The sequence below is a fragment of the Hippopotamus amphibius genome, chromosome 2, assembly GCF_030028045.1.
Source record: "Hippopotamus amphibius kiboko isolate mHipAmp2 chromosome 2, mHipAmp2.hap2, whole genome shotgun sequence".
Classification (NCBI taxonomy): Eukaryota; Metazoa; Chordata; class Mammalia; order Artiodactyla; family Hippopotamidae; genus Hippopotamus; species Hippopotamus amphibius.
Window position 1 is genome coordinate 185,474,972 of NC_080187.1, and position 19,917 is coordinate 185,494,888.

The 19,917-nt window shown below is 43.3% G+C and overlaps 2 protein-coding genes across 2 annotated transcripts in view; both read right to left on the reverse strand.

Annotated features, from left to right (window-relative positions):
• Positions 1-18,240, reverse strand: part of EHD4 (EH domain containing 4) — a 73,998-nt gene extending 55,758 nt beyond the window's left edge. Inside the window, exon 1 of the mRNA XM_057721829.1 lies at positions 17,872-18,240. Coding sequence (XP_057577812.1) covers positions 17,872-18,107 — 236 coding nt within the window. The 5' untranslated portion in view covers positions 18,108-18,240. The remainder of the gene's footprint in view (positions 1-17,871) is intronic.
• Positions 18,241-18,648: 408 nt separating this feature from the next.
• Positions 18,649-19,917, reverse strand: part of PLA2G4E (phospholipase A2 group IVE) — a 43,713-nt gene continuing 42,444 nt past the window's right edge. Inside the window, exon 20 of the mRNA XM_057721826.1 lies at positions 18,649-18,850. Coding sequence (XP_057577809.1) covers positions 18,762-18,850 — 89 coding nt within the window. The 3' untranslated portion in view covers positions 18,649-18,761. The remainder of the gene's footprint in view (positions 18,851-19,917) is intronic.

The following is a 19,917-nucleotide window of genomic DNA, read 5'->3' on the forward strand; positions in this document are numbered from 1 at the left end:
CATGTCTATGGCCAGATGTATATTCCCAGCACCCACCCCATGCCTGCCCACAGAGGGCACCCACTGTAGTGAATGCAATAATGAACCATCTCCTTCCTGGTCCCTGGCAATCAGTGTGGCCCCACATCCTCCCTTGAGCATTTCACAGCTCCCTTGGGATCCTGGAGGTTATGGCCGTGGAAGATGATCGCCAAAGAATTCAGCGACAGAGGCTGCTAAGGAGAGGGCACAGATTAGATATCACCAGGGTCGTCCCTAGCGCTTAGCGCTAATCAGAAAAAGATGCCCCTTCCTCTAGGCAGATGCAGCCCTGCACCAGGGCTCACAGCTTAGCGAGCAGTACTCTAGCTGGATTTTACCCCCACGTCCCCCTTGCCCAGGTGCCCTCGTGTAGTTTAACCTGTATACAGGGGCCCTAGCAGATGTCATTGAGGATTTTCATTCGGGGACTGAGGAGAGCAGCTGATGTGCTACAGGGCATAGGACTGGCTCAGTTACACGGCTGGGGTGGGGCAAGGGAACCCGAGGTAGAATGATGGGGAAAGTCTGCTTTCTGTGGGAAACGGTTGTATCCTAACATAGCTCCCCCCCACCCCCACAGCATGTCATGCAGCTGAAGCCACTCAGAGTCCCTCCCTTCCTCCCTACCAAGATTTCCTTTCCACGATGTGGGGACACACTTAAGTGTATTTATGCATATATGGGATGGGAGGGCGGGGGCAAAGACCACTCCCTCCTTCCTCTGCAGCCAAGGGGAACGGAAAGGAGGGAGTATCCTGGAATACTTTTCACTCATTACCAAGTAACAGGTGGAAACGCAACACCTTCAGAGAACACTCGGCAGGGACAGTGAACGGGAACTGGGGGCGGGGGGCGGGGGAAGAGGATCCCTGTTCGAGGTGACAGAGCCGTGTCCCAGCCCTGCCAAGGAGACAGTCCTTCACCCTGGGAGGAGGCTCAGAGGCAGAAACCCGTACAACTTTCTCCAGCTCCCCATTCCTGCAGCTTACAGTCTATTTGGTCCTAAACCATTTCTTTTGTTTCTAAAATGTCCTGACAGATCAAAGTGAAGCCCAGAACCTGTGATTTTATTTCTAGGGATAGAAGGAAAGAAGGCAACTACCATCCACCCAACGCCACTTGGCCGTTTTTCTAAGAATAAGAAATTAAACCACCTTTAGATGTATGTTTTCTCTGTAAACAAAGTTGAAATTGTTTAGCATGCTTAGCAGGCTGTACTCTAAGCATTTAATTGATATTTTTTTAAGGTCAACCAAAGTTTCTACATTTCTGTGAACTTGTGGAGCACCAGAATAGATTCATCATTTACATCTGTCCCTTAAATTTAGAGTAAATGCAAAAAAAAAATCAGAAAAAATAATAGCACCCAGCATTTACCAAGTACAGTCGACCTTTGAACAACACGGGTTTGAACTGCACAGGTCCACTTATACATGGATTTTTTTTGGTAGTAGCTACTACAGTACTGCATGATCCACAGTTGGTTGAATCTGTGGATGTGGAAGAACTGAGGATACAGAGGAAACGCGGGTATGGAGGGCTAACCATATGCTATATGTGGATTTTTGACTTCTCAGAGGCTTGAACAACACACCTAACCCCTGTGTTGTTCAAGGGTCAACTGTTCTATTTGCCTAGTGTAGTACAACACTCTGAGGTGGGTACTAACATTACCCCCATTTTATAGGTGGGAAAACTAAGGCACCAGAAAGGCTAAGCAATGTGCCCAAGGTCACACAGTAAGTGTTTTAGTGGAGATGGAATGCAGGCAGTCGGACTTAGGTCTTGTGCTGTCTCCAGATATGTTTAAACCTGGGCTTCAACTGGTAGTTTGTTCAGAGATAAGGAGAACAAGGGGAGTTTCAAGGTGCCTCCATATGGTACCACGACCTAATGATTCCCTCCAAAGTGAGGGGAAAGAGCTCTCCAAGCCATCCTCCTGCACAGTCACTGGGCTGTCCTGACAACAAGGGGCCAGGTCTCCCCATTCTCCCTGGAGAAAAGCTGGGGAAAAGCTGCTACTTATCAACACATATTCAAATTTAATTTTTAAAAAATCTCAAAACTTTTTCAGGCACCTAGTAGACTAGTAAATATTCTTAGGAGCAGAAAGGTTCATGTTTATAAACCCTTATGAAATTCCACACAAATCTTAGAAATACTGGTAAAAGCTACAGTGAGAGCATTGCACACTTTGTGAAACTCCAACACTGGTCGAGTGTACGCAGAGTGTGTGGATTTCATATACACGTATGAATTTAGGAATTTAGGTTTTACAGCCACTCTGAGATCTCAAGTCTGAAACTAGTCAGCAGCAAATCTTGAATTCAAGTCCAGATCACACCCCTCCCACATCCAATGAGATTTCCACACCCCGTCGCCTGGATGAGGCACTGCCAGGAGGCCCGTGGGGGAGATGGAGGCAGGGGGACGGTGTGGAGAGAGGCCGGGGCTTGAAGAACAGCAGCCAATGTCACTAGGCTTCCTACAGCACATGACTCACAAAAGGTTAGGTCCAAGTGTTGGTTTGAAACCTGACAGGTACTGTCCCACAGAATCAATGTTAACAGCAATGGCTGGTTTGCCAAGACAACCAGAAAAGGGGCTTGCTGCTGGTCAAACTCATAAGTGGCCATGCAGGACTGGGAGCCTGGAGCTCCCCTCTCCTGGCCTGAGGCTTTTGCTTTTCTATTCTTTTTTAAAAAAGATTTATTTATTTATTTTTGGGCTGCGTTAGGTCTTCATTGCTGCGCACATGCTTTCTCTAGTTGTGGATAGCAGGGGCTATTCTTCATTGCCGTATGCGGGCTTCTCATTGCGGTGGCTTCTCTTGTTGTGGAGCACAGGCTCCAGGTGTGCAGGCTTCAGTTGATGTGGTGTGCAGGTTCGGTAGCCGTGACTCACAGGCTCTAGAGCACAAGCTCAGTAGTTGTGGCGCATGGGCTTAGTGGCTCTGCGGCACGTGGTATCTTCCCAGCCCAGAGATCAGACCTGTGTCCCCTGCACTGGCAGAAGGATTCTTAACCACTGCACCACCAGGGAACTCCCAAGGCTTTTGCTTTTACACCAGGCTTAGCCTCATAGCTTTGGGGTCCCACAAAGCACCCAGCTTCAGGGACCCCAAGTAGGACCTGTCAGTTACATGAGTTAACATACGATACTCTCAGCTGATTGCCCAGAAGTCTTTACGTTGTGGGGATTGAGGGAATTCCCCAGTGGTCCAGTGGTTAGGACTCTGTGCTTTCACTGCCAGGGCCTGGATTTGATCACTGATCTGAGAGCTAAGATCCTGAAAGCCACATGGCACAGCCAAAGAATTAAAAAAGAAAAAAATTAAATTTAAAAACAAAACAAATGCATTGCTACATTGGGGGACTGTGAAACTCAGATAAATTTCAGTCACACCCTTGGGCAGGCAGGCATGTGTCACATGTGGTGAGGGAACTAAGAACAGCCAGGACACAAAATATCTGATGTGAACAAAGTGAGAATGAGGAGATGAGGTTCAAACCCAGCAACCTTGAAAGCAAGTGTCTGAGCGGATCCTGAGGTATGATGCACTGAAACGGGTTACGCGCCCAGACATACGCACGAGGCTGATGAACTGTGATACTTTTTTTGGACAACTCAGAGGCTTTCCTAAAACTACAAGTTCCAGGGACTTTGTGGTGTTATCTGCAATAACAAGAATTCAAAGAAACAAGAGGCCACAGGAAGACTGCAGAAAAGATTCCACCGAAGTTCACAGCCGGCAAGCCCACTGCACGGGCATCCTATGCATTGGCTGGGTTGGTCCTGGGCTCCACCTCGCTCTCCTTTTCCTGTGTACTCAGAGAGGGCTGCCAACTCCAGCAGTGACTGCTCCAAGAGTCTCCAGCCAAGTCATCAACGAAAAAAGGGACAGACGTTTGGACTCCAAACAGCTGGACAGAGTGGGTGGTGGGACCTGACATCGCTTTGTCTCTGTCTGCTGAGGGCCATGGTTCGGCCTCGTCCAAGTGGTGCCTGGCACCCTGGCTGCTGTGCTCAGCCAGGAGCTGCTTTCATGCAAGGCTATATGTAGATAGTGTCTTTCTTCTTCCATTGCTTAGGTTAGAAAATTTCTCTTTGACTTCACAGAAAAAACTGTCATTTGTGACAAGGGGAAGAAAAAAAATCTTCAAGACAATGAAAAGTCCCTCAACATACCCAAGCACCATTGTCTCAAAGACAGGCTTAAGAATAACTAAAAAACATGCAAACAAACTAGAAGAGGCACATTACTCAATGACAGACATCCAAAATTCCAGCTGCAAACCTCGTCTCCCCTGGGTATTCACTCGTGCATTCTGTCTAGGTTTTGTCTGTCACACTTGTGCTTGAAATAGTGGAAAAGGCATTCATTATTTTAGTAATACACCTAATGTTTGAGAATTTGGTATGTTCTAAAGTCTTTATATGAATAACCTTATTTCGTCCTAAGCTCCTTATGGGGTAGGTACTACTTTTACCTTTACACCCCCCCCCCCCCCCCCATTTTACAGATGAGAGAACAAAGGCTCAAATAGAGTAAATGGTTTATTAGAACCTAGGATTTCTTATTAGTCCTATGAGAGCACTACCTGCCCTAAATCAGAGCATGAGAGGCTAACAGCCTCCAACAGGCACATTTGCAGGAATGAGTCCTACGAATCAAAACAAATACACAAATCTAAGACTTTTTAGTTGTTATTCAGTCACAAAGTAAGCATTCTAAAATGCAACATGGCACATATATTTGGGGTGTTTTATGAGCATTATTTTTAAATTCTCAAGCCAAATTCTATACAAATGGCTTGAGTAATGCTAAAAGAGATTTTAATATATGTGTGCATACAACAGCATCTGTGCAGAGAGTTGAGAGGTTCAATTCATTGCTGTGGTCTGAGACATGTTTTCAAAAAGCATTTAACTCCAATGTTTTGTTCCTTTGAGTATTACTAAGGTTTCAAACCATATAGATGTGAAAGAAACATACAAAGCACAACTCTTGAGTTCAGCAGATAAACAGTTTTTGTTTTTCTTTCTTTCTTTGTTTTTGGCCACATGGTGCACCATGTGGGACCTTAGTTCTCTGACCAGGGATCAATCCGTGTCCCCTGCGTTGGGAGCACAGAGTTTTAACCACTGGACCGCCGGGGAAGTTCTACGGAGAAACAGTTTTATTTCCTGATTTTTTTTTAAAGCCAGGGCTATGAGTTTAAATACATTTCAATTTATAATGTGTTGGAAGGTTTTACATAATGTATTTTTGATTGATAATACTTGATCCACCATTTCATTAAGAGAAGGACCGAGAAGAAAGGGTTAGTCTTTTAACTCTGATTTGTCCTAAATCTGGAAATGATGTTTTTTAAAGCAGTTTCCTTTGTTTATCCTCATGTTTAATGCCAAGAAATGGAAATGGGAGAAGAATCAAACACTTATTATCACAAAAGTCTTATAAAAATAGTCCAGAAGATATATATAATTATTTCCTAGCAATGAGTACTACCACCACCACTGCTTGTAAACACCGCCAAACAATAGATTCTGATGAAATCATGCTGTACAGTTTATAAGACATTTCACACATAGGCTTTATCACTTACCCTCACTGTTGCTGGAGCAGGTATTTTTATCCCTAGCTTATAGGGGAGAAAACTGTGTTTATGACAAGCTAAGCAGCTAGCACAGGACCACATTAATACAGGATAATGACTAATTTTAACATTTTGATATATTTCTATCCAGTAATTTTCTGCAAGTATGATTTTTTCTTTATAAAATTGGGATCAAACCGTTTAAACAATTTTGCATCTAGACTTTTCACCATTAGTTTTTCCTCATGCCATTAAAAATTATTTGAAAACACAATTTTTAATGGCTGGATGGTATTCTTTTTTTTTTTTTTTTTTTTTTGGCACACAGGCTTAGTTGCTCCACAGCATGTGGGATCCTCCTGGAGCAGGGATCAAACCCGTGTCCTCTGCATTGACAGGCAGATTCTTAACCACTGCGCCACCTAGGAAGCCCTGGATGCTATTCTGAGGTGACTATGTATCAATTTAGTTTGCCATGTTTTTTTACTGTTGGGCACTGAAATAGCTTCCCATTTCTTGCTATTATAAATAACGCTGATTGCAAACGAACTTATGGTTACCAAAGGGGAAAGAGTAGGGGGGAAGGTAAATTAGGAGCTTGGGATTAACAGATACACACTACTATATATAAAATAGATAATCAACAAGGACCTACTGTGTAGCACAGGGAACTATAGTCGATATTTTATAACTTATAATGGAAAAGAATCTGAAAAACAATGTTTATATACCTCTGAATCACTTTGCTGTGTACTAGAAACTAACACAAAATTGTAAATCAACTATACTTCAAATAAATAAATAAAGCTGAGATAAATATCTCTGAGCAAACATCTACTTAAAAAATTTTTAGTCTATTTTTATTGAAGCATAGTTGATTTACAACATTATATTAGTTTCAGATGTACAGCATAGTGATTTAGTATTTTAACACATTATACTCCATTAAAAGATATTATAAGATTACTTTAAATATTTAATCTTCTTTGAGTTATTGAAAAACTAATAAGTCAGGCCAAGCTTCACTTCCATTTTAAGACTCTATGTCTTCCTTAAGTATGAAAACCTAACTTCATTCTTGTTTTTCCCTTAGTCAAATCATTGACATATTATCACCAGGACTGCTTGTTCAGATGACATCATCCTTGTAACTACTCTACCTACTAAGGGAGTGGACCAAGAAAAACTGGAATGACCTGTTGAACCAAGAACCTGGAATGTGCTGGGTAAAGCCTTTCACATCTCTATTTTTCCAGCTACAAGTGGAATTTAAACTACGTGGGGCTGGGATGTGCTAAAGGCACATTGCTGTCTAACCTATGCCATTATCTGGAGCTGCTCCTCTCCACCTTCCACACTGCTCTGGAAGGAGAGTGGAAGGAAGGGAAAGGAAGGAAAGGAGAAGAAAGGGAGAGGAAGTTTACTGGAATCAAAAGCAACATGCTTCCATGAGCAGCCCACACCTGCACACCCCCTATCAAGGGGATAACGGTCAGCACACACTGAGGGAGGAGAGAGCAAGCAGCCAAACCCAGAACAGCCCTCATGCCAAAAATATGTTAAACCCGCACTAGTGAGGCAGAGATGCTCCTTCACATAAATAGCCCTCCAAGACTACAGTAGATAATTATTTCTCCTAAACTCGCAGAATAAGAGAAATATAAGCAAAATGAAGAAGCAGAGGAACCACTCCCAGTTAAAAGACCAAGAGAATTCCCCTGCAGGAACAAATAATGAAACAGACCTCTTCAGTCTAATACACACCAACTTCAAAAAGGAGGTAATGAAAATGCTGAAGGAATTAAGAAAAGCTATTGACAGAAATGCAGATTACTGCAAAAAGGAACTAGAAACTATAAGCAGGAGCCAAGAAAAATTAGAAAATTAATTTGCTGAGACGAAAGCTGAGCTAAAGGCACTGAATAGCAGAATGAATGATACAGAAGAAAGGACAAGTGATCTGGAAGACAGAATAATGGAAATTACCCAATCAAAACAGCAGACAGAAAGCCAAATGAAAAAAAAATGAGAGCAATGTAAGAGACCTATGGGGTAATATAAAGCAGGTCAATCTATGGATAATAGGGATTCCAGAAGGAGAAGAAAGAGAAAAGGGGATTGAAAATGTATTTGAAAAAATTATGGCTGAAAACTTCCCCAAACTAAAGAAGAAAACAGATATCCAAATACAGGAATCACAGAGGGCCCCAAACAAGATGAACCCAAACAGACCTACACCAAGACATATTAAAATAAAAATGGCAAAAATTAAAGATAAAGAGATGATTCCAAAGGCAGCGAGAGAAAAACAAAGAGTTAATTACAAGGGAACCCCCATAAAGCTGATTTCTCTACAGAAACACTGCAGGCCAGAGGGGAGGGGCAAAATATATTCAAAGTCTTGAAAGGGAAAAACATGCAACCTAGAATACTCTACCCAGATAGATTATCATTTAGAATAGGAGGAGAAATAAAGATTTCACAAACAAGCAGAAACTAAAAGAATACAGCAATACTGAACCTATCCTAAAAGAAATATTGAAAGGTCTTCTCTAAATAGAAAAGCAAGAAGATATAGGAAGAAGGAAATCACAAGTGGAAAGGAAATCACTTAGCTTAGCCAGTATACACATCAAAAAGAAAAACACACACCTATTTGTGAAAGTGATGATAAACACAAGGAACAGCAAAAGGACAAACATGAAGATGTAAACAAGGACCTCAACATGCTTGAAAAACAGGGTAACCACAAATCAAAAATATGTAACAGATTCACAAAAACCAAAAAGAAGAGAACACAAGCATAAAATAAAAGGAAATCATCAAACCGCAAAAAGAAAACCAAAAAGGAAGAAGAAACAAAGAATCAACTGAAAAACAAGGTTTAAAATGGCAATAAATACATATGCATCAATAATTACCTTAAATGTCAATGGACTGAATGTTCCAATCAAAAGACATAGAATGGCAGGCTGGATTAAAAAAACAAGAGCCTACAATATGCCGCCTACAAGAAACATGACACCATAAAACTCCAAGAAGAGAGCATAGGCAAAACCTTCTCTGACATAAATCATATGAATATTTTCTTAGGTTAGTCTCCCAAGGCAATAGAAATAAAAACAAAAATAAACAAATGGGACCCAATCAAACTTACAAGCTTTTGCATAGTAAAGGAAACCATAAACAAACAAAAACAAACAACAAAACAAAACAAACAAAACTGAAAAGACAACCTATGGAATGGGAGAAAACATTTGTAAATTATGTGACTGACAGGGGCTTAATCTCCAAAATACATAAACAGCTCATACAACTCAATAACAACAAAAAACACCCAACCCAATCGAAAAATGGGCAGAAGACCTTAATAGACCTTTCTCCAAAGAAAACATACAGATGGCCAACAGGCACATGTAAAGATGCTCAACATCGCCAATTATTAGAGAAATGTAAATCAAAACTACAATGAGGTATCACCTCACACCAGTCAGAATAGCCATTATTAAAAACTCTACAAATAACAAATGCTGAAGAGGGTGTGGAGAAAAGGGAACCCTCCTACACTGTTGGTGGGAATATACGTTGGTACAGCCACTATGGAAAACAGTAAGGCAGTGCCTCAGAAAACAAAAAGCAGAATTACCATATGATCCAGCATTCCCATTCCTGGGCATATATCCAGACAAAACTCTAATCCAAAAATATACATGCACCCCTATGTTCATAGCAACACAATTCACAATAGCCAAAACATGGAAACAACCTAAATGTCCATCAAAAGATGAATGGATAAAGAAGATGTGGTACATATATACAATGAATACTACTCAGCCACAAAAAAGGAGGAAATAATGCCATTTGCAGCAATATGGATGCAACTAGAGATTATCATACTAAGTGAAGTCAGAGAAAGACAAATATCATATGATATCACTTATATGTGGAATCTAAAATATAACACAGGGACTTCCCTGGTGGTACAGTGGGTAAGACCCCCTGCTCTCAGTGCAGGGGGCCCAGGTTTGATCCCTGATCTGGGAACTAGATCCTGCATGCATGCCACAACTAAGAGTTCACATGAAACAACTCAGAGCCTGCATGCCGCAACCAAGAAGTCTGCATGTTGCAACAAAAATCCCACGTGCCAAGACTAAGACGTGGCACAGCCAGAAATAAATAAGTAAATAAACATTTTAAAAAATAAAATATGACACAAACGAACCTATCTACAAAACAGAAACAGACTCACGGACGTAGAGAACAGACTTGTTGTTGCCAGAAGGGAGGGGGTTGGGGGAGGGATGGAATGGGAGGTTGGGGTTAGCAGATGTAAGCTATTACATATGGAATGGATAAACAACAAGGTCCACTGTATAGCACAGAGAACTATATTCAGTATCCTATGATAAATTTTAATGGAAAAGAATATAAAAAAAGAATGTATACATGTGAATAAGTGAATCATTTTGCTGTACAGCAGAAATTAACACAACATTGTAAATCAACTATACTTCAATAAAAAATGGGAAAAAATTAAAAACAATATTCCAAGCTGTACAATAGAATATGATGCAGACGTTAGTTATTTCTGAAGATTACTTAATGACACAAGAAAAAGTTCATCATATCTTATTAAGTGAAAAGGCTATTTATTAAATTGCATGTATTGCATAATCCCCAGTTTTGTAATCAAAAGTTTTATGTCTTCATCTACGTCATCTGCTAAAAATGTGAACAGATGGAGTTTGGACCACATGCCATGGAAGGCCCACCACAGAGAGCCTCTCTCTTCAGGCTTGATGGTTCAACTGTCATGATTCCATCAGCTGAATCTTCAGGTAGCAACGGTTCTCAATTGTTTCCTGGGGAAGGCTGCCTAGAATCACCTTGAGACACAGTTTATAAAAACAGAAACAGGTTTCTCAGTCTCACCCATAGAGCTTCCAATTCATAAGGTCTGGGATGAGGCCCTGGAACCTGTTTCAGAAGGTCTTCTGGTGATTCTGACCCACAGACACATCCAGGAACCACAGCTTTCTAGTTCATAATTTTCCAAGGTTTTGAAAATTATATTGAATGCCTCTTAGAAGTAAGATTCTAGATGTCACTTCTATTCCTCGGGCACCGCTGCCCTTTGTCAGGTAGATGATGTAGTGAGTGGACAAGAGGCCAACCTACAGCATCTCCCAGAGCTGACTGCTGCTGCCAATACCACACTCAACCCGCACTGTACCACCCCCACCCCTCAGAATCCTTGCTCCACGTCCTGCCTCCTCTAGGGCCTCTGAAACACCAGCTGCTCCCCGTCTACATCGGAGCCTCCACAGGCCCCTTCTATCAACTTCTAACTCTGCTGAGGTCATGCTCATCCACCAAACCTCCGGCATGCCCGTGACCAGGGCACCGCTCCTTGCCTTCAGCGCCCAGCTGCTGAGAGTTTTCTATATTTGACGCATCACCTCCCACTCATTCCTCAACCCTCCGCCACCTGGCTTCCATCACCACCACTTACTGACTCTTGCCAAGGTCACCCTGGCTCCTGGTGGCTAATCCTTGGTTCCCCCCGAGTCAGCTGATTCTGCTGACCATCCCCCCCCCCCCGCCCCATTTCCTGGCTTTTGTGGGGGCCATCTGCTGTTTCACCTGTCTAGTGTCCATTTCCCCTATTTGATAGCCGTACCCTGAGGAGCTGCCTCTCCCCACCCTTAGTCCACAGGTTTGGGGGCTGACCACCCACTCCAGGCACGGGTACGTCCTTCCCCTGGCTTGAGGGATGGGCGCGAGGATGGTCAGACGGCCAAAGTCGAGCCAATGAAACTCAAACCTGAGACTTTTTGCTGAAACTGTGGGGAAAGGGGTTCTCTTTTTTCCCACTGGGGTTGCTCAGCTGGCAGAACGTGAGTCTGGAATTGGAGAGGGTCTGCCCATGAGCAACTGCCTGAGAAGGAAGCCAGCAGAGCTGAGAGACTACGTCTTGATGGCACCACGTGGGGTCCTAGGCCAGGCCTGAAGCCAGCACACCCTGGTCTGATCAGTTTCATGAGAAAATGTAAACCTTTTTACTTGACTTCTTTCGTTGCATTGCTGTCACCTGCAACCAAAAGATCTCTAAGATGGCTCTGAACCACCATCCTCCCCTGGCATTACTCCACCTCCCTGGTGACATTTTCCCCAGCATCTCCACAAGCTCCTCTTCCTCTTGATCCAGATGCATATGTCCAACCCCTCGTGCACTCTACACCTGAGTGTCCACTTACACACAGGCTTAAATCTAAGCTCATAAGCCCCCACTCTTCCTCTTCTTGTGTCCCCATCTCAGCGGACAGCTTGACCACCACTCGGTTACCCAGACTTGGGCCTCATCATCGACACTTTCTCGTTTTCACCTCCCCATCTCCTTGGGGCAGTGGATTCTGGCTCATTCCATAGGGTTCAGCTTTTAGGTTGTATCCCCAGGGATGCCTTTTCCAACCTCCAAACATGCATAAAGGGTCCCTCCTATGCTCCCATCCTACCCTGGGCTTTAGTGTTACAGCTCTTGTCACCCAGAGCCCTCGTGGCTTCTTTTCCATAGTCTGTGATAGCTGGGCCCATCCCTGAAATCAGTATTACTTGAGTAAAGGAACACTAGGCTGTGTAGGTATGATCTTACATCGCATATTGTAAATATGGTCTATTCTCTGGTGAAAATTAAATATTACACTATTGTGGAGAGATCTGCAAAAGGCATGGTATTTGGTGCACAAGACTATGATTTTCAGGGGTCCAGCCCTTGATGAGGGTGAGAACCACCCAACCGGGCCCACAGTGTTTCCCTAAAGGAATTTTTTTAAATGGGTGAACCAGGCTGCCTCCCAGTGAGTGCCTTCTCTTCTCTTTAATAACTGAGTCTAGAGCTTATCAAAGGAATGGAGTATAGCTTTGTCCTTAAACAAAATCTATTTCCTCCATTTCTGAAAACTGGGACATTTGCCTGCTTCTAATTTTCTGATGCTTTTCGTATTCTTCATAATTTCTTACAAATCACCAAACACGGTTCTTTGAGCACAACTGCAAGTTCTTCCTATAAGGGCCTCCCATCCATCTATCCACCTGGGTATTTTCTGGGTCTTGCCTGTGTCAGGCCCTAGAGAGCTCCTTGCCGTCTGGGTGTGAGTCTCTCTCAGACATGGCTGGGCTCCCTTCTACCATCTCTGGAGCATTTTCTTTGATAGAAAAGGAGGAAGCAAAATAATAGCTGAGTAGTTCTGCTTTCTGTTAATGTTACAGCAAGAGTCCCAAGCAGTGAGCCTATCACTTCCTGATTCTTTTTCTTGTTCTAATCATACCTAAAAAGGCTTTTTTATTGTCTGAGGCACTTTTTCCCCCTCTCAGCCCACTCATTTCAGCATCTTAATGCTTCGTACAGTCCATAAACCTTGCTTTCACCCTTGTGTGTGGAACACTTGCTCCCTTTCCCCCATTAAGGCTATAGTTAATATTTAAAGTCTTAAAACATAATTACTTTATCAAGCATTTTATAGGAAAACATCATACCTTGATTTTACTTACGAGTGTTGTGAACAATGCACATTTATACACTGACAAGAATATACAAGGAAAAGAAACATAGGGATTGTGTGGCAGATGTTTATACTCCTTTTTTTCTCAGGTCTGCTCCTTAGTTCCTTTTATCCTTATGTTCTTTCAGCTTATTTCCACTTTTCTTTTCCCCATTTGTTTTCTTTCTGGCATCCATTTTTATTTTAAATTATTGCACACAAATGCAGAAATTACTTGACTGGCACTAATTACAGAATTTACGGAAATTAAATAAATCATAGGATGCTTAATACTGACTGAATTGTTTAATTTTTTTATCGAGATATAATTCATAAAGTATAAAATTCACCCTTTTAAAGGGCACAATTATATGGTTTTTAGTAGACTCACAAAGTTGTGAAACTAATACCTCTATCCAATTTCAGAACATTTTTTTTTCTTTAAGAACTTTTATTGAGATACAATTGACATACAATAAACCAATTTTAGAACACTTTTATCACCCAAAAAGAAACCCCGTAGCCAACAGAAGTCACTTTCTATTCTTTTTTGCAATGTGGATATCCAGTTGTCCCACCATTATTTGTTAAAAAGAATATATTCCCCCACTGAACTACCTTGGAACCCTTGTAGAAACAAATTTATGATAGATGTATGGGTTTATTTCTGCACTCTCAATTCTATTCAATTGATCTATATGACTATCCTTACACTAGTATCACACTGTCTTATTTACTGTAGCTTTGTGATAAGTTTTGAAATCAGAACTATGAGAAATCCGATTTTTTTTTCAAGATTGTTTTGCCTATTCTGGATTCCTTACATTTCCATATGAATTTTAGGATCAGCTTGTAAATTTTTGTAAAGAAGGCAATTGGGGTTTTGCTAGGGATTGCAGTGAATCTGTAGGTCACTTTGAGTATTACTGCCATTCTAAAAATACTGTCTTCCAATTCATGATAATGGAATGTTTCCTTTTTTTTAAGGGTTTCTTTAATTTCTTCCAACAAAGTTTTATAGTTTTCAGAGCATAAATTTTACATTACTTTTGTTAAATTTATTCATAAGTAGTTTATTTTTTAGGTGCTATTATAAATGGAATTGTTTTCTTAATTTCATTTTCAGATTATTCATAGCTAGTGTATAGAAATATAATTGATTCTGTGTATTAATCTTGTATCCTGACATCTTGCTGAACTTGTTTGTTAGTTTAAGAGTTTTTAAAGGCTTTTTCTACATCCTTAGGATTTTTCTATATACAAGATCATGTCCTCTGTGAATAGAGATAGTTGTATTTTTCCTGTCCAATCTACATGCCTTCTATTTCTTTTTCTTGCCTAATTTCCTTGGTCTCTACCCTTTAAAAGCCTGTATAGTTTCTTGACTGATTTCCTTCTTTTTTCCTCATTAGAATACATTTTTAAGAGAACAGGACAGGGTGTAGGAGGAAGAGAAAGTGGAGCTCTTAAAAATCAGAAGTTGCAATTGTGTGGTTTGAATTGATTTTTGGTGAACCTCATATCCTTTCAGTGGAAATGTCTTCCTTCACAGAACTTGGGCTCAGGGATTTTCTGGGGGACTCTCTGAAATCTGTTTTCCTTCAGTTTTGGACATAAGCCTGGCTGAACCCAACATCCACCCTTCCTTGGCTGTTAAAGAGTCTACCACGATATGGCCTCTTTCCCTGTGCCCATCTCTTCTCCTTCTCTGGCCAATTCTTTCTTGCTTGTCAGAGGCAGGGCACCAACAATTCCTCCCACTTCATCCTCTGTCTTCTGAGAAATAAAACTGTCAATGAGACAATAGGCTGTTCTGCTTCTACCCCCCAAAGACTTTTTTTTTTCCCCAAAAGACTTTAACAAACGTCTCCTGAAGTTCTGGGCCAGCTTTGTGACCCATGTGAGGAGAGTCCACCAAGACTGTTTCTATCCGTCCTCCTCCTCACACTTGGGTCCTTCATGGTGACCTTCTATGCAGGAGTGAGCACAGCTTCTTGACACTCAGGTTCTCCATCCACCCCATTTAGGAGACCTCTCCATTAGAACACGGCACACAATTTCCTCATGCTTGGCGAATGTCCTGGCTCACCATGTTTCAGTGGGGCTCTTAGTTCTTCCCAGTTACGGGACAAAAGGAAGGAAGAGTAAGGTTTCATCAAAGGTGTGGAATGTACACCAAAGGCCTTGTTGAGTGGCTTTACAAGGAAAGAAATTTCCCCCCATATCAGTGAAGGCTCTGTGTTACCAGGACCTCTTGGGATGTGCAGTAAGCCAGGTAGATGAGAACCTCTGACTATGCAGAGAGGTGCACCCCATAGCCAAGTATGAACTTCCAGTGCTCACTGGCTAGAAGCAAACCACCCAGGCACAGACCAGCCTCAGAGAAAAGACAGCCACGGATGCAGGCAGGTTACAGGATGCTCAGCACCCTGGGCCAACACCTCTGGCCCCCAATTCCAGTGCAGGACTCTAGAGAGCAGCTGCCCTTTTGTTTGGGGCTTTCCTCCTAGAAGCTACATCTTTTCCTTCTAGCTCCACTCTGAAACCAAACTCAGGTCTCCAGTGCTCACCAACCTTCCTGTCTACCCTGATTTTCTTCTGACCTCACAGGTCCACTTGTGTGCCTAGTGCCTGACAACAAACTCACTTAGGCCAGGGAAGGTCTCAAGAGCAAATGATTTCCTGATAAGGTGACTGCTTCCTCACCCTGGTGCTACACATGGGGCTCCAGTGCCTTCTGAGATGGATGGATCATTTGGATGGAGTTGCCAGACCTCAAAATCCTCCTTCAAACTATGCTTAGCTATTGCACAAAGCTCCCCCGTAAATGATGAAACAGAAAAACAGTAAACTGAAAAAAAGATCGATTCATGTCCCTGTGGGTTTGTTCTCCTGCCTTTGGCTTGCTTATGATCCAGGCTGTGGGAGCAGAGAGAGGGCCACATCACATCCAGGTTGGCATAACATCAACAGTGGCTCCCTAATCACACAATAAAGCTCTGATGGCAAGGACAGACACAAAGAACTACCCAGGGTGCTGTGAACATGCCACTGCTAATGTCTGAGACTATTATAACAATGCTTACCTTCTTATCCTTTATCTGTATATTTCAAAAAGCCCACCTCCCACTTGTACCAGCTGGTCATAATACTTCATTGTCCCATATACTGAAAAACTGGTTAGTATTACTAAGATCTTAAATGTATTGTGTATCATCTTTCAAGATATCAGTTACTGCAATAATTCCATGGTTCATTTTGAGTGTCTTAGGTGACATATTTAATACTATTTTTAGCTTACCAATAAGCACCAAATAAACCAATCTAAAATTTTTTTTCCATCTTCCTTCACATTCAATTTACTGCCTAGACCTATATTTCAATATAGTATATTTGTTTTGCTGAATTCATTCATAGTTTATCTGCAGGCCAGATAAACTACAGATAAACTACAGATATCCTACAACTACTCTATTTGTAGGCACTATTTAGGTCACTGGGATGGAGAAAAAGAGGCCGCTACTTAATAGAAATGGCATGTATCCAAATATAGAGGCAGTTTTTTGAACACCTGTTGAACATCAGTGATGAAGAGAGTGTTACAATTTCCAAAACCTGGACCAAAACCTTAAATGATCACTTTGTTTCAACTGACACAGAGTTTAACCCAGGGAAACAAGTCTCCTAAGCAAAGAAAGTGAGTCTTAATATACCAGCTGCTTTAAAAGTAAAATAGCCTCTTCAAAAAGCAATCTGTCACAATGTAAATTATTTCCCATCAAAAATCACTCCCGGAAGGAGCTATATGATTGAATGTCAAGGCATGCATAGTAACTGTTTGCTTTTGGAGACACAGCGAGCGTGACAAATATTTTCAGTTGTCAAGGGTGATGGAGGAGGGAATGACCCATCTAAGAAATGGAAACTAACGAATAGTAATATGACACTCCCCCTTAGTTCCACTGGGCGCTGGCGGGTGCGGGGGCTACACACAGCTAACTTCCTAAGGCAGGGTAAAGGGAGGCTGTGCCAGAGTTGAAAACAGGAGGCCTCTCTGACCTGTCCCCAGAACACTGTGGGGGGGGGGGGGGGGCATGCAAGGACTGTAGGGGAAGGGGGCGTGGGCAATACCCTCTACTGTTGCCATTCATGTATTCATTCCTTCATTCATTCAGTAAATAGTTATACGCCGGGCAACTCTGACTCAACAACCCATTCTGATACCTCACACCTTTGTCCCCATTTCCAGCCCTAGGCCTCACTCGCTCATCAAGAAGGTGCTTATTAGAACCTCGCTTTCCCTCCCTTCCCCGGGTTCCCAGGCTAGGGTGATAAGATAAAGCCAGCCAGAGGAGTGCCTTTCCAAAAGCAAGGAAAGAGGGCTGGGAGGACGCAGACAGGGGCGGGGGGGGGGGGGGGGGGGTGGAGGTTTCGAGGACCCTCCTGGCCGCGTAGGCAGAGCCAGCCCCTACTTTGCCAGCTGCAGACACCGGGCACCGCGCTTGGACCTGGAACCTACGGTCGCGCCGATGCTGGAGGAGGAAGCAGCGGAGACGGGGTTCCTCCAAAGGGAAGTGGGCGCTGCAGGAAGGCCGAGGGAGGCGGAAGGCTGGTGACAACACGCACACACGTGGGGAGGACCGCCTGCACCTAGGTGGTGGGGACAGGTGTGCGCGCAGGGGTGAGGAGCGGGCGGGGAGGGTTACCTGATGAAGGTGGTCTTGCCTGTGCTGTACTGGCCCACCAGGAGGATCATGGGCTTGTTCTCAAAATCGGCGTCCTCCAACGCAGGAGAGTGGAACTCGTGGAAGCGGTACGCCTCCTCCAGCGGCAGCACCTTGCGCAGGTAGAGCGAGCGCAGGCCGCCGGTCACCGTCTGCACGGCGTCCGCGCCGCCCGCGCGTTCGCGCCCGCCCGCCTGCCGCCCCATCCAGCTGAACATGCTGCCGCCGGTCCGCTGGTCTGTGCCCCGCGCGCACGCCCTCTCAGCGCCGCTCCCAAGCTCCGACCCCGCTCCGGGCTCGACCCTCCCCAGCTGGCACTGAGCTGCCCCCGCGGCTCTTGCCGCCGCCCGAGCTGGCCCCGCCTCGCGCCACCTCAGCCAATCGCCGGCCGCCACGTCACGGGAGCTCGTTCACTATTCAGAAGGGCTCTCTCAAGTCCTTCCTCATTGGGCCGCTGTCAGCGCCGGTGGAAGCGCCAGCGAATGGAGAGGAGGGTCTTAATGAATTATTGATGACGGAGTCCTCCCGGAGGACGTGGCGGGGAAGAGGGTGTTTCTCGAACCCGCCCGCGCAGACCAGCCGGCGAAGGTGCCCCTTTTGGCAGCCCGGGCCCCACCTCTGGGCAGGTGGCGTCGGACTCCGGGCAAATCTGAGCTGGCAAAAAACGAACCTCCGGAGGCTGCTTAGTCTCCTGCAACGTTTACACATCCCAGCTTTATGGACGTCGATAATGGGAACAAAAGTTCACAAAGTTGACAGGCAGGTTCTTTCTACCTACTGGCAGGTTATTATTACCCTCATTTCATCGGCGAAGAGACCCTGACTCACGGATACAGTTGACAAAATTTGAAGTAGGGGAAGTAGACTTCAATCTACTTGGGTAGATGTTTCTCCACGGTGCCTCCAGTAAATCCTGGATCCCTTGAAAGCCTTTTGCCTTTAGTTTTCTTTATTTGATTTTCTGTAAAGGCGGAGATTTAATTATCCTCATTATCACAACCTCATTGCCACATATTGACATAAAAAGAGTTACTGTAACCGCGGAGTTGTCTCCTTTTCAGGTGAAAAGGATACATCTAAATTGAGATTGGGAGAAATAATCAGCCACCCCTTTTGGTGTCCTAGGTTACAGTTTGAAAATGTCTCGGTTGTTTCAGAGCATTTCTCAAGTGTGGTGGTGGCGGGCGCCTGCATGAGAATAATCTGGGGATGCTTGTTAACATGCAGATTTCTGGTCATCACCCCAGACCTACTGAGTTGAAATATGGAAGAGGGACGGAGCTCAACACCTCCCCCCCAGGTGATTCTGAGGTACCCAAAGTTTGGGGAAATAGGATCACAACAGACTTCTCACATTTGATAGAAATGCAGATTCTGACTCAATGGGTATGGAAGGGGACCCAAGACTGAATTTCTAACAGACTCCCAGGTGTTGCCCAGTGCTGCTTGTTCATGGATCATAATTTGAGTACCAAGGCTGTGGTGGAGAGAACAAGATTTGGCATCAAAAGACCTGGGTTTGAATTCTAACTATATAAATTAATAGCTGTGTGATCTTCAATGCAATGAGTTGTCTCTCTGCCTCAGTTTTCTTGTTTGTAAAATGGGAACTCCTTTGGAGTTGTGTGGATAAAATGTATAGAGGGAGCTATATGTGACTAAGGAAGTGAAAAGAAAGCCAAGGGAAAACATAGTCAGATATCTGTTAGATATCTGCCTCACATCAAAGTAAAACAAAGATTGAAATGTAAAAATAAAATGAAACCATAGATCTGCTAGAAGATCTACTACTTCAGAAGCTATCTAAGATTTGTAAAATTTTAGAAGGGAAAAGACTTTCTAATAAAAATCAAAGTTAGAAATTATGAAGAAAATGTTGGTAGATTTGTCAACAAAAAAGTAAAAGCTTCAAATTTTTTTTAATATATAAAAAACAAATCCATATAAAAATACTCCTGCCATACTATCTAGAATTTGTTCTCATTGATATTTACCCAAATGAGTTGAAAACTTATGTCCACACAAAAA